General features: G+C 39.6%; 1 protein-coding gene across 1 annotated transcript in view; it reads right to left on the bottom strand.

Moving 5' to 3' along the window:
* EXOC4 (exocyst complex component 4) overlaps positions 1-25,431 on the bottom strand; it is a 722,132-nt gene extending 696,701 nt beyond the window's left edge. Inside the window, exons 1-2 of the mRNA XM_002922628.4 lie at positions 25,283-25,431; positions 4,271-4,460 (exon numbers count right to left, since the gene is read on the bottom strand). Of these exons, the coding sequence (XP_002922674.1) occupies positions 4,271-4,460; positions 25,283-25,368 (276 nt within the window). The 5' untranslated portion in view covers positions 25,369-25,431. The remainder of the gene's footprint in view (positions 1-4,270; positions 4,461-25,282) is intronic.
* Between the last annotated feature and the right edge of the window lie 2,218 nt (positions 25,432-27,649).

Below are 27,649 nucleotides of genomic sequence, written 5' to 3'. Positions count from 1 at the left end.
GGTCTTGAATTGTCTGAAAGACTCCACTGAACCCTTTCCAAGGTAAATACTTTTCCTTTAAGTTGCAGAGTCTGGATACAGTTAAACTTAATGGAAACATCACCTCATAGTTTTGTGACTGCCTTCATGCACTCTACTGCCTAGATTTTAAGTTATGCTATCTCATTATTGCCCACTGTTTAGCATGTCCCTTTCTAGGCTTTTCTCCCTTTCTCATAAAAGCAGCCAGGATTTTCCCACCTTACATTTGGGCTGTAAATAATTTCCTACCACATCCATGTTGCTCTACTGTGACATTTTTTTGTATTAGGGTTATTCTTTGTTCTTATTCTGTCTCTCAAGGTATACTTTTATATAAAAGCCACAAAATTATTTTAAATGCTAAGTAATGAATGTTGCGTTACTCAATGATTAAACCCTTAACAGCTTCATTTGAATAATCACATATGGTTGTTTCTAATTACAGGCAAGAAAAATGAGTTAGGAGCTTGATCTAGTACCAATGGGGCAGCTGAAACTGGGGTGAAATGTAAAGTGTGCACATTCACAACAGAGACAAGTATGTTTTCCCTTCAGCCTACCAGCTCCTGGGATAAACGTGAGACAGATACTTAGTGTCTTTAAAGAAATCTGATGTCCTACTTCAGCACAGAGCAAACACTCAAATTCAGAGACCAGCAAGTATCACTTGTGCCACCCAAGTCCCCAGCTTGTACCCATTTGTATCTATCTATTTTGGTGCTGCTGTAACAGTCATTATCAGAAGACTGGCAGAACCTACGGATTCTGAGGCTTTCCAGTGCAGTAACATGGCATTCTGACTGATACAAATATGTATTCAACAGTAATAGGATAGCCTAAGTATTCTGATTATCCACATTACTTGACCTGATCAATCATACATACTCTTTATTTACATGTATTTTTTTTTTAATCTAGAAAAAATTTCCCAATAGACTTGACTATCTGGGAAAAGAGTCAACTCTATCATCTCATTATCCTCAAGGACTTACCAATATAAATCCATATATGAAACTATTATCATAATGGGAAATGTCAACAGTTCTGTGTTCTTAAACTTTAAGAGCATGAATATGAACATCTTCATCTGCATTGGTCCCCACTAAAATCCACTCAGTATGGCAGCTACAGTAGCCCTTTTAAAACGCTGTATCACGCCATTCTTGTGTTCAAAAGTGTATCACGACAGATTCCCACCATACTAAAGAGTTATGAACCAAGTCCTTACAATCACCAAAACCCCCCGTGACCTGACCCACCACACTGCATCTCAACCACCCACTCTCTGTCTCTCTAAACCCTCTCCCTTCTCCCCATCCCATTTTGCTCCAGCCCCACGGGCCGCCTCGCTGCCTCCCCCAAATTCCTATCATGTTCTTGCTTCACGGCCTTTCTGTACCTGCCATTCTTTCTTCCTAAGGAGCTTCTCTTGACTCTCCCTCACTTCCTTCTAGCGTTGGCTCAAACGTCACCTCAGTCAAGCCTTCCCTGACCAATCCATTTAAACAGCGACTCGCAATTCTCCCTTCCTTGCTTTCGGTTTTGAAAGCATAGCACTTCTTACCATCTGTTATAACACACTGTCCTAATTTATAGCGGGTTTCCCTTGACTAGAATGTAAACTTCACAAGGCCAGGAATTTGTTTTATTCACTTCCCTTCCCCAGAGCCTAGAGCAATGCTCGGCACGAAACAGACACTTCACACAGAGACTCAATCCGTGTCATAAATATCACCTACTTTGTTTCTCTGTCTCCTCCCACAGCAGGTCAGTTCCATGAGGACAGGGACAGGTGTTTACCATGGGTATAACCCCAGCAATGAAAACAGAACCAGGCATACGGCTCACACTCCACAGACATTTGTTGAATGAATCCTCATTACATTCTTTTGGCAGACAGCAGAAAGAAAATTTCAACTCACATCTGCACATTCTCACTATCTTGCTGAATGTGAAATAATATAGCCCCATAATGATTCAATCATCCCCACTTTTATTTTAAAATATGCATAACTATACACACCTATGTTTTGTATATAATCCAAAGTACAATTAAAAACCAAAAATGACAGGGAAAGATTAGTAAGAAAACATCAGTGTTTCCTTGGTGACAAGAAATGGACTTTCACAGTACAAAACTGTCAAATTATACAATAAAAACAAATTTCACTTTCATTTTCCCCCCAACATTTTTCTTCTCCCATTTATCAATTATTAGAGGCTTTTTTGAAAGGAGCTTTAGCCCTTTCTCTTCCCAATATTGAACTAATTCATAATAGAATTAGGTGACATTTACTTTGACAACTGTCTGATGTAATAAACACAAAGTTTTCTTTTTGTTTTCTTTGCTCAAAATCCCAGCATACTTAAAAATGAGGAGGTGAACAGACCGCGGCTGCTAAAACAAATGTGAAATGATCAAGAGCAGACTCTATCAATACCAGCCAACACTCTCTGGGCAAAGAGGCTATCAACTCCAAGTGATAGGGACTCAAGGCAGAAACCACTACAGGCTTCCCTTGACATCCGGACAAAGTCCTTTCAGCGAAGCAGACTAATCAGAAAACAGAAATACCAAACCCTCACCCTTACAGTGATTACCCGGGGCAGAGCCAGAAGGTCAGCAGCACTAGACATTCATTTTCTGACTCCTCCTGAGCTTAGTATATTGGGTCAAAATGGACTACAGTTTACTTTAAACTGATCTATAGCTTTCCTAGTTTCACAGATAAATCCACAGGATAAACTCACCATTTGTAAAGGGGAAGAATTAGAGTATTCCTTTTGAAAATGCCCAGTTAATTTTACAATGTAAAGAGGTTATCAAATTGCCTCAAAAAGGTTCAGAGCTTGCTGATTCTCAAATGGTACTCTTAGAGGCTGAAATTCCTATGTTGACAGCATTTTCCAAAGAATAACTTAAGTATCTGCTTAGAAAAATGTAAGGTGAGGTCTAGAAGACAGAAAAGAGAACATGTGGGGAAGCTGTAAGCATAGCTGTTACCGGGCAGGTGCAGTCCAGGGAAGTCCCGAACCGATCGACAGCACAGGCAGCACATTTCAAATGGTCTGTGCAGCCCCGTGGCCACAGAGGTGCTGGAGGGGCAGGGGCAGAGTTGTAAGGAGGGGACCAAGCATGAGGCTCTGCACCTCTCACCCCAACACCACACAAGAGGCAACTAGTAGGTCAGGGTTCCACAAAACAGCTCATCTTAAGAAGGGCGGTTACTGCCTAAAAGAGGTCTGAAAACAAGCAGCAAGGAGCTTAGAGTTAGGAAGACCAGCTTTCAAATCCTAAATATGTTGAGTGAGGAACCGGCAAAGAAGCAGTGCTAAGTGGTAGCACTTACTATTAGCAGAGTTGTGCGAAAAGGAATTAAAGGAGTGACCCTCAAAACACACAGCCAGAGCCTCCAGAACTATGATGTGATGGCCCCCAACGGTCAGTTCATCCTTTGGCCAAATACAAAAATACCCTTTATGAACCTACTTTGTCCCTTAGACAGTAAAGACATGGCAGCCAGGAACCAAGAGCTTTTCAAGGACCTACTACTACAAAAGGAGGTGGGCAGGGAGAGGAAGGGGGCAAGAAGTATAAAGAGAGGAAGAAACAAAGAATGAACAGGAAACCACTGCAAAATATAGGAAAATGACAAAACAGAAGTTACTGCATGCTTGTCATGACTAAGGAAGAGTATTCAAGAATTTCGGTATTCATAAATATACGTTTCAATAATTTGTAAGTTGGGTTTCCTTGTCAAAATCATACTAGAATGTCTACTGCACAGAAGTCACAACCAACTTCAAACGAGGGGACATACTTAAAGCTGAAATTTTAACAGTGTTTCAACTGCTACAGCAATACACACACACACACACACACACGTGTGACAGGAGCATATTAAATACACTGGATACACAGAAATGGAAGCCTCTAACCGTAAGAGGCCCTGGAGTCTTAGAACAGCCCCCCCTTTCATGTCCCCACGCTGGGGGCACCTCCCCCCTGTCCTTTCACACTGCAACGAGAAGGAGCAGCAGAAGCCAAGGGTAAGACACAGGGAGGAGGCAAGCCCATGATGCCCTCCGTGATCCTCTTCAGCCAGGCTTTCCAGACACTGCAAAACTCCCAGAAAGTGTCATTATGAGTCCCTCCTAAGGCCAGTCATCACTATCATGGCACCTCTACACGCTATAACTCCTGGCCTAACAGCAGGGGCAACAATCACAAGAGGCAAAGGAGGCCCACCTGCTTTATTTTATTTCGGGAGGTGGTAATGCGCTCTGTGATGCTCTGGTATGTGCGAATGGCTGTCGTCAATTCTGTGTAGTGCTGCACAATCAACTCATCCAGGTCACGGTCGCACTTCTCATAGGCTTCTTCCAGGCGCCCCTTCTCATTCTCTCGGTCTTCCACATCATCACTGGTAGACAGAGTCCTGGTGAAGACAGAGACTGTATCAAGCTCAATCAAACTTAAAAGCAAACAAGTGAAAGAGGAGTTAATACACGAGCACATGCACCTCACTAATTAGGTCGGAAATGAAACAAGTTACTAACAGAAAACATGAAGCCACCTTCCTAGTAAATTTCAAGAGCCCATCTAAGTGGATTTCTTGGTTGCTTATCCAAGGAGACTTTCCCTCCACTCCTTGGCACCCAAATCTTAGATAGCGGGCAGCGTGAACTCTGCGAGAGTCTCGGCAGGTCCTGATTTGCTTGAGTGAATCCCAGGAATTCCATTCACCGTATCAGTGACAAGGCTGACCAATGAGAGCTAAAGACTTCTAGGAGTAGTTTTCTTGCAAGATTAACAGGAAGGAGGATATTGTTTTGTTTTTTTTCCCCAGACACTGGATATTGTTAAACAAAGCTACGATACTCAAATATTTCACCCACTGTACAACCATGGAAGGGAAAGCCAAAAGAAATGCCAAGCTACTGCACTGATATCATTGCATCCCCAAAGCAGCCAGCCCTATTGCTGCTTTCCCTCAGGATTTCTCGTTAGGGGAGATAGTAAATATCCATTGTTTAAGTCACCCTCAGATGGTCTTTCACATAAAGCTAAAATGTGTACTAACTGTTAAAATTACTTATACACTGAGGAATTGCATTCCAAATAGCTCATTTAAATGAACTAAATTTGGTACAGAGCCCCCAGGGGCCTGGAAATAAGGTCACATCAATTCTAAAATATGTTACAACAGCAATAATAAAAGCTATACTACAAGACAATCCCTCCTTTTACTATTCATCCAACAGCTCCAACCAGATTGATATGAGTCAACAATAACCAGGGAATGAGACAGATAGACTTAAAAGTCTTTCAATAACTTAGTTTGATACATTGGCCACAGATCTTTGTTTCTTTTATTATTTTTTTGGATAATTCTTTTTTTTTAGTGCTCTAATCAGTAACGAAGAAACCTTCTTCTCTTATCTGTTGGCGGCAGTAATTTAGAGTTTCATTAAATTCCTTCAGATTTGTCAGCTTATATACATTCAGCATAGCTTATTTCATTTATCTTTAATTTAGGGAGGGGGTAGTGTAGGCTTCCAATGATGGATGCAATCAATTATAAGTCCATCATCACAACTGCTTTCAGAGATGGTCTATCAGTGAATCAATCACATATCTACTTCCAGATATTCACAAGGAAAATACTGCATAACAGCTTTTTTCCCCAACTGTCATTTAGAGCAAAAGATCTTAATTCATGAGCCACATAATATATAAAACTTCTTTGTCAATTTAGAGGGAGATTCAGCAGGCCAGTCTTTGACATCAATCTAATCTCTAAAAAGAATTTCGTAAATGTGTTAGGCGTGCCAAGACACCAGTTCTAGCAGGAAATGGTGGGGAAGGAGGTGGGGGGACAGGACAAGAAATATAATGAAGGAAAATGCAAAGCCTGTAGGGGTTGTGGAGTATACTCAGGAAAGCAACACACTAGGAACCCTAAGACTTGAAGGAAGGCCTTTATCACGCCAGATCCTGTGTCTTCCTCTGTCAACTGGTGATCCTACATCAGACTACCTACCTCCAAGATTACTTTCAGGTAGAAAACACTGCACAAGTATTTGGCTAATAAAATAAATTAGAGTGGAGAACCTAGGAGGAATATGACTTCGATGGAGCTACCAATATCACCTGCAATATTTGGGTACGGGGAGCCAAGCATGCCTTCCTATTGTTTCTATGATACATAACTTTGCTCTTTAAATTTGAAACCTCCCAGGCTGTTAATCTAAAATAAAGCACAATCAGAAAATGCCTTCAATTTATCAACTGTCCCAAAGGGAAGAGTTTCTAGGTATTTACCTCTGATTTCCCCTTCTAACAGCAAACAGCCATGGATTTGTCAAAGCTATCCCGGATCAGTTTGCCACCTTTACAGTGCTTTGATTTCCTCTCCACCACCATTTGTGGAAGGAAACATGCCAAACATTTCACGTTGTTTACATTAACTAGGAGAATTACCATTAAAGAAAATGTCAGGCCCAGAGAGGACACCTTCTCGGGCATCAGCTGTCACTGTAACACATTACTGCCGCATTAAGAGTTATTTATGAAACAGAAAGGGTTACTAAAATGAAGATTAGAAGGTAAATTGAGCCTATGGGGGTTTTAGCTCCTATTTTCATTTTTAGAGAAAATATTTGTATAAGGGAAGAGCCTATGCCAGGTTTGTGCCCCTTTAATTTCATCTGCTTAATGTAAACTGAGCTGAATGACAGTTTGCCTTCAGTTGGAAATAGAGAACAAAACCACTGGGTTTTTTTTAATTAGAGAAAAGGACGGCAACGAGGTTACTAATAACAATAATAGCCATGAATGTTTAGAGAGGCTTCCCCCAGCTGCCAGAAACCAGCAGTGCTGCGCACTTTATAGAACGTGCGCTGAATCCTCCTGACAGCCCTTCCGAGTGGTCCTGTTATCATCCTCCCTCTACGCTTGAATCCTGACTCCACCACTTAGTACCTGTATGACCTTGGTCATGGCATCTCATTTTTTTTTTAAAGATTTTATTTATTTATTTGAGAGAGACAGAGCACGAGCAGAGAGAGGGAGAAGCAGACTCCCCACTGAGCAGGGAGCCCGATGTGGGGCTTGAACCCAGGACCCTGAGATCATGACCTGGGCCGAAGGCAGATGCTTAACTGACGGAGCCACCCAGACGTCCCCATCTCCTTTTGCTCATCTAGAAAATGTAGAGAATAAGGATACCTTCCTTACAGGGCCATTGGTGAAAATTAAAGGAGAGCCAACAAGGCCTGGGAAATCATCAACATTCAACGAATGGTGGTGGTTGCTGCTGGCTATCGTTGTCACAGTAGGAGCAGTCAGAGCAGCAAGGGCAATAGCAGTGTTCCACAATGTCATGCAGAGGACATCCTTTGGAGACAAAGATTCAAATTCTATCACTCCCAAAATGCTAGATCATTTGGCGCTAGGCATGAGATTTAACCTCTCTGACTCACCTTATTCCTCAACATCAAGAATTGTAGAGAGTCTGAGATTTTTATCCTACTCACAAGCTAACAAGTTAGTCTGCCAGAGTTTCATGGACGGTGCTAGAAGACACAAAACTCATGGGTCAAAAACAAAGGACTTTGTTACTCACAACACAGCATGGAGCAGGGGCACCGGCGTATCTGCAGTAGCCCCCCCAACCTGGCCCTAGGTCCTATGAGGGTTAGACAACTGGACCCAACTTTATGCCTGGACACGCTGTGAGTGACTAAAGAGGAACCTGAATGTGGGAAAACTCCATCTTTTATACTGGACAGTACACATGCCTGCCCGTTTTCTGCAGGGAGAGATCATCTCTAAATTCCAAACATCCAAATACACATCCTTGACAAGACTGTCTCAAACCAAGGGTACTTGGTGCTTTGCTCAGAAGACCTTCAGAAACAGCACTCCCAAGGAGAATGGCCTCCCAACAATAATGAACCACAATTCCCTGAACCCTTTAGAGACTACATGGTGTCAAACAATAGTAGACAGTATCCCTGACCTGTTTTCTTTTCTGTAAAATAAGACCAGAAACGCAATGTCTCCCACAATAAATATTTGCACCATAAATGAACGATACACCATGAAAGCAGACTGGAAGTCTACGGAGAAAGTATCCATGTCTGCTACCAAAACACAGCAAACTTCAATGTGGAATTATCTTACTTTAAGCCAGTCACTTGACCTGAACTAAGAACAGGGTAGAAGAGAACACCTGTCATCTAGCTCACCTTGCCAGCCAGGTCAGGGACCTCTCCCCAGACGTCTAATAAGCCTCTGTGAGATGGAAAGCTCACCAGTTCGCAAAGCCATTCACTGCAATTTTGAACAGCTCTCCTTGTTACAAAGGCTTTCATTAAAATAAAATCAGGCTCTTTATAATTTCTACCCATTGATCCAAGTTCCACCTTTCTTCGGTTACATGACTCTGTTCCCTCTTCCATACAATTTCTCTTTAAATGGTAAAGGGCTCTCAGTACTTCTCAGGTTAAACATCTCTAACTGCTTCAACTGTTTCTCCCACAACATGGCTCCTACATAGCCCACCATCCTTGTGGATTTCCCTTCCAAAACAGCTAACACTCACATAGAACTTACTGTATGCCTGATGTTAATCTAAATGGTTTATGCAAAATAACTCATTTATTCCTGACAACCTTAGGAGGTAGCTACCATTATTACCCCCCCTTATTACAGACAGGAGACAGAGTTGTGTACGGGAGGCACAGAACTTTTAAGCAGCAGAGCCAGGTCTCAAACCTGAGCAGTCTGGCCCTTAAAAGCTTCCCCCCTCTTGTGTAGTACTAGAACTGAACACAACACACTCCTGATATGGTCTGACCAGTCCAAACAGGAAGAGGTTTTTATATTCTATGATACAGGCACTATATTCGTAATAATCAGGCCTAAAACTACATCGCATTTTTATAAATACTGAGTCCAACAATTATCCAAGATCTCCCGGACAGTAAGTGCTGACAAGCCAGCTCTGGCTCATCTACTTGGGAAATTTTCAAACTAAATACAGAAATGTACATGCATCCTTGTGTCTTACACCTGAGAAAGGGAAGATAAAAGTGAAGCACAGGATATTCATTAGTGTCCATTATATGCCAGGGAATGCAGTAGTTACTTTGGACACATAATCTAAGATAATACTTAAAGTCTGGTGAGATGGAATCAGAGAAACAGAGAGGTAAGGTAACTTTCACCCCCACACGAAGCTAACATGGGAACTGCCCTTGAAGCTAAGCATACCTGACCTCAAAGTCAAGGCCTTTTCCACTATGCATGTTATGAACTCCTACTTCTTGTGCCTTCAGCTCCTGATCAGGCTACAGCTCACATGTGAAGAGAAGAGTGGATGGGTTGAGACGCTGACAGTACTAAAAAAGCTGCGAAGTGCTCTAAGAGTCTTGAATCTGAAGCATGAGCACAGCAGAAATGATTTGAAGTTGCCACCCCAAGGTGCTTTCATGTTGCTGAATCATTTAGATTTTTTTCTCCATTCCTATCTCAAAACCATTAAGATTTACAAACTATTGCCAAGTTCAGGGAGGAAAATAGAAGCATACACTAAATTCTAGTTAAGCCAGACACAGAGACATTTCTGGATCACCAAGAATTTTTCACTAAGACAGCCCTGGCATTTTGCATGATGAATTACATCTCTAACCATGACTAATTAATCCCCAGGAAGGAATTTATTTACCTAAAGGCTAAAAGGACCATGGTGCACACATTAAGCTACTGTTAACAGCACCTAGTAGGCACACATGCTATATGGTTCTAGTGAATTCACAGCCAGCAGCTCCAAGCGAGCCTTCCACACAAGCGTTAAACCCGAGGTAAGTAGCTGCAGATCTGAAACTGAATTTGTCACTTTCCTTTTTTTATACCAGCTTCTGTATTTCAGTCTAGCCGGTCAAGTGTTTTTGAAAGGAAAATAACTAGTCACCATCACTGACTCCTTCTATGGAGCAATTTTGCCTTCACTTTGGACTTAATAGAGTAATGGAGTCCAGACAGGGGGAAAGCACACAAAAGTCGATATTACGCTTAAAGAAGACGAAAGTAAGATCAAATAAAAGAAAAAGCACACCTATGAAAATAAGGTTAGCCACCCAAAGGTAACCCATCCCTCAAGAGAAACAAAAACCTTCAGTCAAAGACAAAATGAGTGGATGCAAGAAAAACACAAATCCAAAACACTGTCGATTTGGAATGTATCATAAGTCTCTGACTCCTCTCAACATATGTGTCAACCATGAGGTGTCTGCCACTTTCAAGCTCTTTAACCTTGAGCAAGTCACTTAGCTTCCGTGTCTGCTTCTTTCCTTGCCAAGCAGACAAGACAGTAAGAGGACCTGCCTCACCAGGCGGTTGTGACTGGCGACTACGTTACGTGACTGTGCTCGGTAAAATACAAAGCGCCACTGATGTGTGGGCTGACACCTTATTAGGAACTAAATAAATCACCTGTGAATCACAATACTGTTAGCCCAAAGCCTCCCCCATTCAAAAGGTCCTGAAGATATTTATTCACGAATTGAGGTCAGACCTTTTCTTTACATTCTTAACGGTGCCTGGCACATTAAAAGTGCTCAGGAAAAGCTTAATAATGAGCAGCAGCAAGAAGCAGGCGCTGAAGAGGTCACGAAGGGCAGTTCTCTGCCGTAAAAAACAATTGCTACTAAATTATCTCACACAAAGAAATGCCTGTTCAAAAATCACTAGGAAAGGACAAATAATAGTTACAGCAACCCTATTTAGTTCATTTAGTCATTCAATAAATAGTTATTAGACACCTAGTACTTTGGCAGGCGGGTTCTAAGCAGCTAGAGATACAGCTGGGAATAAAAGCAACCTCTCCCCTCAGGAAGCTTACATTCTGGTGGGGGAAGAGGAAATACGACAGAAATAAACAACACATGCAGGCCAGGAAGAAACAGGTATGGAAAAAACAGAAGCCAGAGAGGAGGAGGGGAAGTATATAACACAAGGAGGCCAGAGAAAACCTCTCAGATAAAGATGGCATTTGAAAAGAGTTTTCTAGAAAATGAGGGGGAGAGAGGTGGCACTATCCAGGGAAACAGATTCCAGAAAGAACAGAAGATGCACAGGCCATGAAGCAGGGTATGTTTGGCCTGCTCACGGTACAAGGGATGGCAAGGAAGTCAATGTGGCTTCAGAGAAGCAAGAGAGGGGACAGTGATAGATCAGGTAAGAAGCTGGGAGCCAGACCAGGTACAGCTTTGCGGACTTTTACTCTAAAAGTGTTCTTTGATGCCACCTGGGGGTTAGCACCCAGGCAAAGAATAACAGCTTTCAGGGCACCTGCCTGGCTCAGTCGGAAGAGCATGCAATTCTTTTTTTTTTTTTTTTAATGATTTTGTCTACTTAAGGGAATTCTTTTTTTTATATATAATTTTTTTTAAAAGATTTTATTTATTTATTTGACAGAGATAGAGACAGCCAGTGAGAGAGGGAACACAAGCAGGGGCAGTGGGAGAGGAAGAAACAGGCTCTTGGTGGAGGAGCCTGATGTGGGGCTCGATCCCATAACGCCAGGATCACGCCCTGAGCCGAAGGCAGACACTTAACGACTGCGCCACCCAGGCGCCCCGAGCATACAATTCTTGATCTCAGGGTAGTGAGTTCAAACCCCACGTTGAATGTAGAGAAATAAAAGAAAAATAAAAATTAAAAAAAAAAAAATGACAGCTTTCAATCAGTATTTAATAACAAATATTGAATGGCAAATATTCAACAATACTTCAAGTTTCATTTTACATCTATCCAACCACTTCCTAAAAAAGATCAGAAACCATTTGTACGAAAATGTAGATAATAACAAATGAGAAAGTGAAACTAGTTAAGGAGCTACAGGACAAAATGATGCCATACAAATGTAAACACAGGTATGCTGGGCATGTGGGCAAACACAGTCAATAGGAAATGAGCCCTCAATCTAACTGTGAGGTTCCTAGCCATGCAAAAAAGGGAAATGTAGCCAGTTAAATCATTCTCATTATCAAAAAGATGGATTCCAGTTCCTCTGTTGAGGAAGCAAACTTTAAGCTACTCCTAAATTCTAAAAGAAATCCTTCACTTAAAATAAGGAGGACAATATACAAGACAGTGAATAAGGTCCTCAACCACCTTCTAAAAAACAATAAATTTTACATGGTTATTTCTTGTAAGTTCCTTCCAGAACAGAACATTAAAACACAACTCAGACCAAGAGATTGTGACTCTGAATATAGTCCAAGCATGAAACTTTCCAATGACTCATTCTAATCTAAGAATGGAATTTGGGGAATGTATAGGATGAAATGGATCAAGCCATGTTTCATTAATTTCCTCCTCGCAGCAAGCCCTTTGATAGTTCAAGCTGACCAGACAGCAGTTCTTTGAAGATCATCGACAGTACAAGTTTGGTATTAAAGGGTTAATAGGGGACTGTTAAATATCATAAGCCAGAAAAGCATGTAGAAATGTTGCCAGCCAATTGTGAAAAATTAACGACCTGCCCAGGGCTCTAACCTGAGCCTCAAGATCACCATAAGTAATGACAGACTGTCACTCTGGAGCCATTTTAGGGTATTTTAACAATGTCATAAGTCTCCAGAGTACCACCTGTTATAGACTAAATTGAGACACACCCTCCTACCACTACTAAATTTCTATTGAAGCACTAAGCCCCAGTGTGACTATTTGGAGATTAGGGTCTCTAAAGGAGGTCATATGAAATACAATTGGTGTCCTTATAAGCAGAGAAAGAGACACGAAAGAGCCCTCTCTCTCCACACACAGAGGAAAGGCCATTTCAGGACACAGCAAGAAGGTGGCCATCTACAAGCCAGAAACCAAGCCTGACTGGTACCTTGATCTTGGACTTCCAGCCTCCAGAACGGTGAGAAAACAGATTTCTGTTTAAGCCACCCAACCTGTGGTGTTTTGTTACAGCAACTCAAGCAGACTTATACACCAACCTATAAAACACAGGCAGTATTATTTTGCTTGGCTAAAATCTCAAGGCAGACGTTATCGGTCACGCCCCTTAGCCAGAGCAACATAGATTCTCAGCAAATCCTCAAGAATTAACTGCCTAATACAGCCTCAGATAACTAAACTAATTAACCTGCTACAAGAAATATTTAATGTAATACACCTGAATTTTGGTGACACCTGCAGAACAATTAGCATTAAGTCATGCTATCTGAAAACAGTTAATTTGCTTAATTGTCTACTAAGGGCATTCCTTGTTGGTATCCAGTGACCTCTCCTCCAGGAATAATAAAGATTAACAAAACTATTAATGTAAATCCCTTCAAACAACTCAGAAAACCTAATTACAAGTAAGGTCCCACATATCCAAAAATCCTTATCAGGAAACTACAGCTCTACAAAGCTCAATGTACAGGAGGAATCAAATCTCAGTGATACCCTTTCTGGGAAATACCCAGGATAGGCCTCTTACAGAAACCTGAGGTCCCCAAGCCCCTGCACTTTTTACTCATCAGGCACCTGAACCCCTCAACCAGTACCACCTTCTCTCATTAGGGCAATTCTAATGAATTTTTTTAGTCACATAATGGAAAGAGCACCAGACAAGGGGTCCTCTTTATTTACAAAATATTCTAACACATTATCATTAGGCAAAAATTGAGTATTTTTAAACCCAAATACACAAGGGTTAACTAGTTTCAGACCCTCACACCAAGTAGGAAAAAAGCTACTAGCTCACTGAACTCTCTAGAATACTCCTTTCTGTTACTGATCCCAACACAGGAACAAAACGTCTAGAGCATACATGATTCTTGAAAATATGGATCCATTTTCTTTACTAAACTGCTTTTAGATTACACTATTAGATCTACATAGCCCTTATTTCAAAGTGTGAGAGACAGATTTTCTTTTCCTTTAAAGCATGGAACAGCCAACCTAAGAAATGCCTGACAGTGACAGGTCAGCAGGGAAACTAAAGACAGGTAAACAAGTCTAGGGGTACCTGAGTGGCTCAGTCAGTTATGTGTCTACCTTTGGCTTGGGTCATGATCCCAGGGTCCTGGCTCCCTGCTCAGCGGGGAGTCTGCCCCCCCAACCACATCCTGCTCATGCATGCATGCACCTGTGCATTTTCGCTCAAATACTTTTTTAAAAAGACAGTTCTAGATATGAGTATAAATCCAAACTAAAGGAAGGAAAAGAGATCACTAAGAATATAAACACTAACAAGTTGAGAAGTATCTTCAAAGCCTTTTCTACTAAGCAGAGCACTTTGTATATGATGATTCATCTACAAATGCTTCCAATGAATTATTAAAAAAAAAAATGAGACCCTCATAGTTCTGAGTTTGCATGGGAAAAAAACGCACATTAAATGTTTGAGATGTGTATCACTATATAATCACATAAGATATGGCTTCACTCAAAGCATAACTGAATCTACATGACACTTTTTAATCCTATTTTATTATATTCAATTATACACTGCGACTGCTTGTTTCTTAATTATGTCTTATTAGATCCCACAAAATACAAGATAATCCCATCCCAATTGATAACAATCCAAGATGACAAGTCCCTCTGAAAAACTTTTCTGATGCATAAAAACAACATCCCTTAATTCACTACAAAGATTCATTTAATATCAAGTGACAGTAAACAATTTCTGCTTTAAAGTCAATTGAAAATTCACTGGTGTCTTGCTTCAGACAGCACTTAGGGCCAATTACTACACCCAACGCATGCAGCTATTCAATATTTCAATTAACTCAGTCATACAAAATACTTCTGGGGACCAAAAGCTCTAAGTCTTGTAACCAACAGAGAAGGCCATTATCTAAAATTAGGTAAAATCAGCCTCACTACAGCATAAAACTGAGTCCAGGATTGACAGAGTCTATTTAAAACCTACCCTCTACCCTTCCTTAACTGAGGCTACCTCTTTTCCCATTTCCATTTGAAGGTCCACATCCTCCTTAAAGCCTTCTCCACAGTGATCTTAGTTTTCATCTCCAGGGGAATGTTTTAGTTACTACAACACATTTGTTCATATTAAAGGTGTAGGCTACTTCCTAATGTGGAGCTTCCAGTGAGTTCCTCAGAAATCTCATTTTAGAAGACAATAGTAGGTGTTGCATGGTACTAGGTTATCTTGGAAATTCTAGATTACACAAATTGAAGCAAGTTTCTTAACTGCAGACATCCAGGAGACTTTACTATGTTCATGTGCCGGGTGTCCTGGGAGGGAGGGCAGAAGCTGGGTGGACAAGACATGAAGATTACGCAGTATTTCTTAGATTTATTCATCTATAGACCCTTGTAATTCAAGACGAAAATCCCAACACATAAAGGACTGGCTACTAAAAAGACCAGAACTCATTTCATGGCTTGAAAGCAGTTAAACACGTAAGCAGCAGCAGAGTAGAAGACTACAGAGGGAGCAGAGCTCAGCACTGCAGACTGCAAAACGCAAGCACAGCCTGGAAATCTCCAAATGCAAGCAAAAACAAAAAGCACAACAAAACCACCAACAAAAACAATCTAAATGCTGTGCTGCCCAAAGAAAACCAATCACCGGCTCTACGAGAGCTCAGGCTACGCGGAGCAATACTACCACAGGCAAACAGACAAAAAAAACTGTATTTAAAAAAAAATACATAAACAGATGCGAAATAGTTCCAAAGCATTTCTAGTAGTTCTGAAGGAAAAGTCCCTGGAAAAATACCATATGAAGTGAAAGTGTTTTGCTGTTTAATTTAAATACTCTGCAAAACACTGCAAAATGTGAAAGGCCATTAGGGCCAAGATACCTAGCTCACTTTCGAGCCGTACCTTTATACAGCATAAAGGTACCTTCTTCTCCCTCCTGTGCATGTGCAACTGATGAAATCTGACCAATGAAAATCAATCTTGAAAGATATTTTTCAAAATATGAGGCACTGACAGACTTCCGCTTCTGGTCTAGATGAAATAACTGGGACTGGATTTGCCGGAGCATCTGAAAGTAACAACAACCCCCCGAAAAAATGATTTTGAAACCTTAAACATTAAGGAGTTTGCAGGGCAGGTGATGGGAGAGGAAAGAACTACAGAGCACTCTGGAGATTGTAGAAGGGCTCCCTTCAAGCTTCAGCTCAATATCATCAGTGAGAGCCTGTGAGAAACCTACTCAAGGCCAGGAAAGAACCACCAGTAAGGATCAGTGGGTGCAATTATCTGAAATCACACACAGCCAGAGGAGAAAATCTCATGGTTCACAGAGCATTGGGTGGAGTACTCAAAAGGATTTTGCCATAGTAGGGAACAAAATTGGCCCTAAACCAAATGCTGCTCTGCCCCCAGGAGCAAAATTTAAAATAAGACCTGAAAGGATCACAGCTTCGAAGTAACTTAACCAAATCCTAAAACAAAATTCAGGAATATTTCCAAGAAAACGAAGATATCCGCTATCAGTACCCAATAAGGTAAAATTACAAAATCTAGTATCCAAAACGTACGTAAGGCATGTNCCAAGAAAACGAAGATATCCGCTATCAGTACCCAATAAGGTAAAATTACAAAATCTAGTATCCAAAACGTACATAAGTTATGTAAAAAAAAGGGGGGACAGATATTAATCAACTGAAACTAACCCAAAAATGACACAAGAAGACCAAATTAGTAAACAAGAACATTAAAATTATGCCTGTATTTCATAGTCCCAAGAAGCTATAGGAAAGACTAAATGTGCAAGGAGAGCTATTAAAGATTTTTTCTTAAAAGACCAAATCAAACTTCTAGAGCTCAAAACTACAATCTAATAAAAATTACATTACATAGGATTAACAACAGATTGGAAACTGTAGAAAAGATTAATGAATTTGAAGACATGGTAATAATAGACTAGAGGGAAAAACATCAGCATTCAGTGAGGTGTGGGACTTGAAGTGCCTAAAATACTTAGATAAATCTAACCAACAATATGTAAGACTTACACATTGAAATCTATTTAAAAATTGCTGAAAGAAATTAAAGAATTAAATGAAGAGATACACCTGCTCAGGGATAAGACGACTCAATATGGCTAAGATGTCAATTCTCCCATATTAATCTGTACATTCAGAGCAATGCCAACCAAAATCCCAGAAGGTTTTACTGTAGAAATTTACTAGCTAATTCAAAAACTGATAGGGGAAAAAAATAAGATAAAACTGATGTGGAATTAAATGCAAAGGACCTAGAATAAGCAAAATAACTTTTTTTTAAGTAGGCTCGGGGCCTGAACTCACAACCCTGAGGTCAAGACCTGAGCCAAAATCAAGAGTCAGACGCTCAACTGACTGAATCACCCCAGCGCCCCAGCCAAAACAACTTTTAAAAAGTAGGGTACAGTGGAGAGGATACACTGTCTTCAAGACTTATAAAAGCAACAATCAAGACTGTGTGGGACTGTCATCAAGATAAACAGATGAGTGACACAGACTAGAGAATCAAGAAATAGACCCACATCCATCAACTGATTTTTGACAGATATGCAAAAGAAATTCAGCAAAGCAAGCATAGTCTGTTTACTGAATGGTGTTGGAACAACAGGATACCCCTGCACAAAAAAATGAACTGGAAAAAAAAGGACAGGAATGCTGTAAGTGTTCATCTCTATCTTACATGGGTAGTGGTTACACAGGTAAAAATTCACCAAGCCATATACTTGATATACTTGATATACGTACTTTACTATATGTACGTATACCTCAAAAATGGAGACAAAGTCAGCATATAAATTAGCATATAGAGGGACTCCTGGCTGGCTTAGTCAATAGAGCATGCAACTCTTGAACTTGGAGTTGTGAGTTCAAGCCCCACACTGGGGGTAGAGATTACTTAAAAATAAGTTGGCATATAGAAGAAGCTCCTGTATTTATTTAAAAAATATTTTTTGGTTTGAAATAAAAAAATTTCTATCTATCCATCCAACATCTCATACACACACACATACACAGAGAGAGACACAGCAATGTCTGGAATTAGATTCAGTTAATACTGATGGCAGTAACTTACAAAGGATAAAGTTTGGAATAATCACATCTCCCTGCATTTCCATTGTTTGAATTCTTTATAATGAATGTGTATTATTTTTATAACAGTACAGTTATTTTTTTAAAACTGGAAGCAAAGTTATTAATAGTGTTTAATTCTGGGTAAAGAGAATAGGAGAGTTTATATTTTCTTCTCTGTAATTTTCTCTATTTTATAAGTCCCCCACTTAAAAAATATTTACATAACTCCAAAGACTATATAGCAACATGAAAAAATTTTTGTTATGCTAAAAAAAACGTTGTTATAATTACAATTATTAAACTTATGTACACACCTAGACAAGATCCACACAAAAACCTCAACAAGGAAAATAGGTAATATTTGGGAAATGAGATTGTTGGACTGGTTTCTTTTTTATGACTTTTTTTTTAACAAGTTTTTGTGACACAAAAATGGGGAAGATGCAATGACAAGGTGCACAGGAAGAGAACGAAATGCATGGAATGTTGCTGAGGATGCCACATATGTACAACAATGGAGAACAGAGATTATCTTTTCCATAAATGGTGTCGGAACAACTGAACATCCACCTGCAAAAACAATGACTCTAGACACAGATCTCGTAGCCTTCACAAAAATTAACTTGAACTGGATAACAGTCCTAAGTACAAGACAAAATATGAAGCTCCCAGAAGTTACCACTGGAGGAAATTTAGATGATCTTGGGTATGGCACAGACTTTTTAGATTACCACACCAAAGACATGACCCATGACAGAAATCCTTGATGAGTCATTAAAAGTACAAACTTCTGCTCTGGGAAGGACTCAGTCAAGAGAATGAGAAGACAAGCCACAGACTGGGAGAAAATATTTGCAAAACGTATATATCCACATACATCCAGCTATAACATACAACTCAGTCAGGGAGACACATACTCCCCTCTTACTCACAACGGACTTTAACAAAGACAATCATCAAAAACATCCAGTTTCTGGCCAGGGCTTGGGAAACCAGGTGAGCGAATACACCACTTGTGGGAGCAAAAATGACCATCTTTCTGGAGGACATTTTGACTCTGTCAAAGTCCAAAATGTGAAGATACTCAGACACAGCTATTCCCCTGCCACTGCTGTGATTTTATACCACAAATCTACTCCCTGACATACAGGAACGCTCACTGCAATATATTTTTAACAGAAGATTAAAAAAAGAAGAAGAAGAAAAGAGAACTTAAGTGTTATAAAAGGGGTGGGAGAGGGACTACCAATGAAATAGATTACGGTGTATCCATATGACAGAATGTTACATAGCCACTAAAAAGACTGGGGTAGATTAGTATGTGCTGCTAGAAAAGATTTCCAAAATAAAGAAAAACAAGCAAATGAATAAAGGGTCAAAAATATACATAGTATGATCCCATTTGTTTAAAGAACATAGAATTTTAATGAATATTTCTTAAGTATATATAAATTCATAAGTATTATATGTTAATATATTAAATATTAAAGAACATATATTCTTATTTAAAGATTATACATTCACACATACTTAAATATAGTTTGCTATTTCTCCAAAGGAACCAAAGGACACTTCACAGAGGTACATCAGGAAGGAGATGAAGAGAGTGAAAAGTCTTCATTTTTTATTTTGTTCCTCTTGAAATATTTGAATTTTCTAAATACATAACTAAATTTTAAAAATTATATATGTGATTTTAGGAAATCACATATATGATTTTTTTTTAATGGCAAAAAGGGTTATGTAGACAAAGAGATCCTAGGCCTTTCAATTTGCTGATTTATAACCTTTCTGTCTTTAACCTAATAAATGTTTTATACTTTGTTTATATTTCATGTTTTACATGCACACGTAAGCATACATCTATTTAAATCTAGCTTTTGTGGCTGACTCAAAAATTATCAATAATTACCATCTTAATTCAGCTACACAAGATTTCTTGGTTACAAAGTGAACATTCTGACGACTGGAATCAAACATTCAAGCCAAACCAGAAAGGGTATCTCTGACAGAAAATTAACATCATATCCTGGTTGCTATCTGGTGAATATTACAATCAAGTTTCTAACCAGAGAAGAGGCAGATCCTGAAAAGAAATGAACATATGTGTGTGTTCTCTATGCCAAACTGTGTTAGCCCCTCCCATACGCTCTTAATTTCCCCCCCAAACCATAAATCATATTATTATCCCATTTTACAAAGGAGGGACTAGACACAGTGGTCTGAAGTAACTGGTCCAAGTAACTCTACATGGGTAACACAATCCAGTAAGTGTCTACTAACTATGCCTCAACTCCCTCCAAACAGTATGACCATACCGATCCACTGTTAAGTAGTGGCTTGAAAAAACCTGACCCTATCACCCAACATTACACCTCTCTGCCTCGAAGCCTTCAGGAAATTCCAACATTAAAAATTACACATGAGGTTAGAAACTAAGACATGGGTTCCCAAGATACTCATTTTTCGTGTTTAGCAGGAAAAAAGGGGGAATTATTTTGCCCCTTCTATCAACATATGCTGTCAGATGTCCCAGGACTTCGAGAAGAAAAAAAAAGTGTTTAGTCTCCAGACAGCCTAGCGGTAATTTTCAAACAGTACTGCATTCCCAGTGCCAAGATGCCCCAGGGTACAAAGAAAGCAGAAACCCGAAAAACCATAATGAGACAGGCTCAGATGAAGAGAAGAGGTGTTACTGGAAACAACACTAACCGCCTAACACAACTTCGGGACTATGCTCCAAACAGAGTGACCACGTTCCTTTCTGCCACAAACTGTGTCACGGACCTCAAAGCTGTTTGTTCAAAGCCCTGATCAAAGCCTGGACCCCTTCAACAAAGCTTGCTTTGAATTAAATATGGGGCTGACCAAAACACTCTCCGAGGAGGAAGGGAATTTAACAGGTGTCTACAATAAAGGATTTTCTAAGTTTTTGAAATTCCAACTTCTGTGAAGACATGAAAGTTGATGAAAACGTGAGCCTTCAACTGCCTTCAATCCTCCTTGACATCTGTAACCAGAGTCTGTCTACAAAAGCCCTGCTCTGAGGTTTCAATAAGGTCGCCTAAAGTCACAGCCAAAGTTTGTCTTCCCAATTAAATGGTCTATTAAAGGCCAACTTATAAAGAGAAGAGAGTCAACATTTAATTGGAAAGCAAATCACCTAACAGTAAGTGGTAGACACATTTCCCAATTAAAAATCTGACAAGAACTCACAAAAATAAAACAACATCTCCAAAATGCCATCTTGCTTATTCCCCATTTAGAAAGGCTGCCTGCTCCGATTTCACACCAAACAAAAGGTTAGGGGGAAAAATCAATAGAAAAGTAGGAAAATGCTGTGTGTGCGCGCACACGTGTAAAACTGTCCAAATTTACATCAGCAGGTGATCGCAACTCTAGGTCCACCCAATTAGCTCCATTTTAAAGGGCCAGTGGCAAGACTTCAAACCAAAAGCTGCTTCAAACCAAAGCCTCTGACAGACTCGGTCCCAAGCACTGTCCATCTCCTCATCAAAGCCCCACTTCTCAGCCTGAGGACCTCTTCTGCAATACCCCGGGAGTCCACCCTTTGAAACATCCGATAGTCCGGAAATATTTTTATTCAATACTTTTTAAAACGGTTAAGAATTTCATTTATGAGTCTCAAGGTACTTAAATACCCATCCACCAAATGTAACATTTGCACTACAGCTACACTAGACTTCTTGAAACTGTTTTTGATTTTTAAATGCTTTAAAGTGATGGATGCTCACAGTAGCAAAATAGTTATTATTTAACTGTTTGGTACCACAGCTGGAAATAGTGACGAGATTTGGCTAGTCCCCATGTCTATACTTACTGTGCCCTTAGGTCGAACCCTGATCTACCTGTTGTTTTCTGATCCAGTGTTAAAAGACGACTAACAATAAATGCTGTTTCGAGTCACAGAAATAGCTTTAAATATATGTGATGTGTTATGCTAGTACATAATAAGGTACAGAAATGACTTTTTAAAAAAGATTTATTTATTTGAGAGAAAGAGCACACACTCATGCGCACAGGCGTGTGCACACGTGGGGTGGGAGGGGGAGAATCCCAAGCAGATTCCCCACTAAGCACAGACTCACAACCCTGAGATCACAACCTGAGCCAAAACCAAGAGTCAGACGCTTAACTGAGCCACCCAGGCGCCCCTAGAAATGACTTTTTTAAGGTATCTGAGCAAACGAACCAAAAGAGAATTTTTAATATTCACTATTCAAAAAAGAAAACAACAGCTCAATGATACAAAAAGATAAATAAAGCTAAATTAATCAAACTTTTCAAAGTATTATCACTGACAAGTCAGTTATTTTAGGGTGACAAAATGACAGGTCCAAGGAAACATAAAAGAGAACTGGCATGTATCAGATATATCTTCAAGGAGGCTCAGATTTTATAAACATGAGCCTAAAAGGGATTCCGGAAAGTTCTGGTCTTTGAGAGAGAATCTGAAAAGATGTTAAAGAGAAGAGGTAATCCACGTTTTACATGAGGAATTAATCATGAAGACAATGTTGCAAGGGGTAACACAAAGAATACAAACTGAACACAGAGACAAAACAGCAACTTCAGAGTCAGAGAACAATTTACTAACAAGAAATATACATTCCCCATTCTTTTTCCCCCTCAGTTTTAGTGACTATAATTGACATATAACACCATAGTCATTTGAAGTGTACAACATGGTTTAATATATTGTGTATATTGCAAAATGATTACAATAGGTGAGTTAACATGCACCCATCTCACATAGTTACAATTTCTCTTTCTTTTAATGAGAACCTTTAAGATCTACTCTCTGAGCAACTACATTTCCCATTCTATTCCCCTCTGAAGTAATACTACCAAACACCGAAGTAATACTACCATCCTCCTCTCATTAACTGCCACTGTTCATGAAATTTAAACCACTGCATACGTTCAAAAGCACATCAAGGAGGAAACAAGGAGAGAGAGCCGGCAACACTCTCACGCCAACCCCACAATTTTCCTGTGACTCAAAGAAATATTGAAATATAAACATTAACACTCAAGAAGCAACAACATACAGTCTTAAATAAGGTCGTACATAACCATGAACTCTAATCCTTACTAAACTTGCCCAGGACGCTAGACCTGGACACTCTATTATACCATGCTAGTTAACAGATGTAATAAAAGCATTATTCAAGTGGTCTGAGGTGATCAAGGAAAAGGAAGAAAGATGAAAAACATTAACGCACAACAGAATTCAGCATAAAAATTGTGTAGGCCTAAATCATGGTGATACGTGAAGGCAATACAGATGAGCCTAACTAAGAGAAGAATGAATAACCACAAAATCATATTCCACACCACCCAGCGGGAGAGTCCCCCTGAAGAACAAAGGAACAGTCAAGCAAAGGCAATGTGTTTCTGAATCAGCATCAGTTAAAAACAAAAGAAAAAAACTTTGGTTTTGGTTTTTATGCTTTTTTTCAAATGTAGGGCATTTAGAACGAATATAATTGGCATTTAAGAAAACTGATACACATTGGAAGAGAAATGGGTAAAGCCTACAGAATCATAAACACAGCTGAAATGGTACATTTATATACAGCTGTTACCTTCCCTAACTCCCACTCCACTTCCCCACTCTTTCTTCTGGATTCCCATATTTCACTCGTCTGTTTCCAAGTCTTACGTCATAGTTTTTACTTCCATATTTTATCCCTCAAGTGAATTCTCAAAGGTAACATCATGTCTGATTCGTCTTTGCAAAACTCAAGGCATCCACTCCTTTGTTCAACAAATATTTATTAAGTATGTATTAAGTCCCAGGCACCAAATACAAACTGGCACTAAATACATAGTTTAAGTGAATGCTGACCATAAGGCAGAAAAAATCAACAAGTTCAAAAAGGAATCCAAATAAATTCATGTATTGTAACTCCACAAAGGATTAAGATGGGATGCTACCAATATTCTAGTTGGAGTTTTAGTTCATGAAACAAACATCTACGCTGCCTGTATTGTCACAAGACTGTGGGTCCACACTAGACAAGCGTTCCCTTTGCATGGTCTACCAAATTTATTAAGCATTTCCACACAGAGAAGAATTATCATTAGTTCTTAAAAAAAAAAAAAAGTAATGATTTCATAACCTTAAACTAGAGGCCCCTAAATAACACCCATGAGATGGGTATTTATCAGTCCATGAATGATAGACTGCTTCAAAATTCAATCTATTCATACCTTCAAGCCCTCACAATACCCCTACCAGGTACTATTGAGGCTGGGTTTTAAAAAGTCATCAGGAGATTGCAGGGGCACTCCTAGAATTCAACTAGAAGTTTAGCATGGGGGGGGGTGGTTTAGGAGGAGAGGGTTTTACTTTATGAAAAATACCTGAGTTGAAATTCAAATGTCAACAACGTATAAACATGTTATAATACATTTTATTCAGGTTGTTGTAATCACTTCATCATCCTTCATGATGTCTGAAAGGATTCCCCTACTTTTAATGTATTTCACATTGTTAAAAAAGGAGCCCCTAAAAGGTCCACTACTCCCACTCCCACCATACATATTCTGGGAAAATAACGTGCATAGAAGATAATTCGAAAGTTGTTTTGTTTTGAAGGAACAGATAGGGAGGCAGAACAAAAATCGAAAACGACTGTACGCCTTCCAATCCACAGCTCTTCTACAAGCTCACTACAGGCTCTTGCATTGGAGGCTGTGGCCATTCACAGGTGGTTGGAGGTGTCCGAAGTGTGAGAACACAGCCTGCAACTCGTGACAATAGTCCCCGGACTTCAGGGCCTTACACCCAGAAATCCAGGAAACAAGGCGCCTTCCCCAAGTGAGCGCTGCTGAAGGCAATCCGTAAGTAAACGCTCTATGAATAAATGAACACACCTGGCTTTCTCTACCAAGCCCCAAACAGCGTGCTTCTAGGGCCCAGGGACCCTAATGGAAAGCTCAGGTCCTCAAGAAAAGATAGCGAGGCGGGGCTCCTCCCTCTAGCCCAACCCCAGAGAAAAAGGGGGAACTGCGGGGGCCCTTGGGAGGGGCTGGGGGGGAGGCAAGGAGGAAGGGGGAGGGGTCGGCAAGGCGGAACCCAGCTAACCCTTCTCCCTTCCGAAGCGGAGGTCGAGCCTCTGCCCGCTGCCCCCAGTCCCCTGACCCTGCCTCCTGCCTCCCTCACCTGATCACAGAGATGAGCAGCCCCGAGGGGTCTTTGCTTTTGCTGACTGTGCTTCTGTATTTCCCACCAGCTGCTTCTGCCGCCATCTTGGTAGCGGGCGGAGGGGGAGAACCGGTGGGCAAGAAGGGCCAAAGCGAACGTAAACTCTGTAATTGACCTCGCTGGGCAGTAACCAATGGAAGAAGAGAAGTTCAGAGACGCGAAATTGGACAGTCCAATCGCTGAAGTAAGGAGGCGGGACTGAGGCCGCAAGTTTCAAGGTCCCGCACGCGCTCTAAGCACTCTGGGAATTGTAGTTTTCTACCTGGGAGCACAGGCAAATTAAACCAGTGGCAACTTGGTGAAGTGTCCTAATGACTGTCTGATTTGTATTTATTCTGATCTGGTGTGGGTCCCCCCCCCCGTTTCCTTGTTTTTAGATTTTTATCATGTTTTTAATCAAATTTATCTTACAATGCCAAAAAGTGTATATAGGGGCGTGTATTTACATGGGGGGTGGGGAGTAATATCTATGAGTAAAATTTTACTTTAAACACAAATGGTTTAAAAAAATTTAATACTTCGTTGGGGTTTCATAGGTAGCAAAGCAGCTCCCTCATCGCTATCTCTTGAAAGTCAGCCCTTGACACACACAAAAAAGAAAATTTTAAATTGATAAATAAATAAAAATTCAATAAAATGTGAAAACAAGACACGGAAATGCTGCTTATTCTCTAAAACTAAATGTTTCTACATGCGTTTTATGGTGAGTTCAGTTATCTTCCAGTGTGGCTGTATTTCCAGTTAATCCTAAAAAAATACCTGCAAAAACACGCAAATTGGATATTGACATAAAGACCAAAAAGCAAAACTGACCAAATTGCAGATTTTTTTCTTCCCAAGCTAAATAAAATATACATAGTAATAATTTTACTTGTGCTTTATTAATATGTTTACTGGTAGATTTTTAATTTCTTGCGTTTGACTCTACTGCCTTAGTCGTTAATTCAGAACATGAAATAAATAAGAAACAAAGATTAGTGTGTGTATGAAAAGCATAAATCAAGGAAGAAGAAAATAAATATGAAACAGGAGGAAGGATACTGCTTAGTAGCAGTAAAGATTTAAAGAAATTCAGAGATGAAGAGAACGCAAATTCAGAGGTTCTGGAATTGTAGAGTAGCAGACACAGAATATATCAATTACTTTTACTGAAACAACATAGAAGTATTAAATAAATTGTAGGACACCCATATGAAACTGTAACATATAGCCACTGGAAATCATAATTTTAATGGCTTTTAATGAAAGTGAGATTTTCATGGTATAAGTACAAAAAGCAGGCTATAAAGTTAAATGACTTACATACAGAGAGAAAAGTAATTGGCCCTAGTGGCTAAAAATGCAAGCAGTAGGAAAAAACCATGATCATTGCAGTTAATGCAGGAAAAAAATCTTTTGACAAAATCCAACACCCTTTTCACAATGAAACATTCAGGAAACTAGAAATGGAAGGGAACTTCTTCAACACAATAAAGAGTATTTATTAAAAACACATACTTACATAATACTCAAGGTGAAAAGCTGAAAGCTATACAGCTATGATCAGGCACAGGACAAAGACACCCATTTTCGCCACTTCTATTCAACATAGTACTGGAAATTCTAGCCAGAGCAATTAGGCAAGAAAAAGAATAAAAGACATCTAAATTGGAAAGGAAGAAATGAAACGATCTCTGTTTGTAGACAATATGATTTGACATATGGAAATCCTAAAGACTTTTTAAAAAAATGATTAGAGCTAATAAATTAACTCAACAGGGTTGCAGGATGTAATATCAGGACAAATCAGTAGTGTTTTTATACACTAGCAATGAACAATCCAAAAGAAATTTAACAAAACAATTCCATTTACAATAGCATCAAAAAGAATGAAACACTTGGGAATAAATTTAACCAAGGAGGTGAAAGACTTCTACACTGAAAGCTACAAAACATTGGTGAAGTAAATTAAAGAACTAAATAAATGGAAAGACATCCTGTGTCCATGAACTGGAAGACAATATGGTTAAGCTATCAATGTTCCCTAAAGCTATCTACAAACTCAATGCAATTCTTATGAAAATGCCAGTGGCCTTTCTTGCCAAATTGAAAAAACTGATCCTAAAATTCATATAGAATTGCAAGGAGCCCCAAATAGTCAAAGCAATCTTTAAAAACAACGAATTTGGAGAACTGAGTCTTCTTGATTTCAAATTTGCTAAAAAGCTGTAGTAATCAAAAGTATGGCACTTACATAAACACACAGATAAATGGAATATTATGGAGCATCCAGAAATGAATCCATATATCTATGATCAATTGATTTCCATTCAAGGGAAAAAGAAA

The sequence above is a fragment of the Ailuropoda melanoleuca genome, chromosome 1, assembly GCF_002007445.2.
Source record: "Ailuropoda melanoleuca isolate Jingjing chromosome 1, ASM200744v2, whole genome shotgun sequence".
Taxonomy (NCBI): domain Eukaryota; kingdom Metazoa; phylum Chordata; class Mammalia; order Carnivora; family Ursidae; genus Ailuropoda; species Ailuropoda melanoleuca.
Note: the sequence above shows the minus strand (reverse complement) of the source record. Positions and strands in the feature narration are given on the sequence as shown.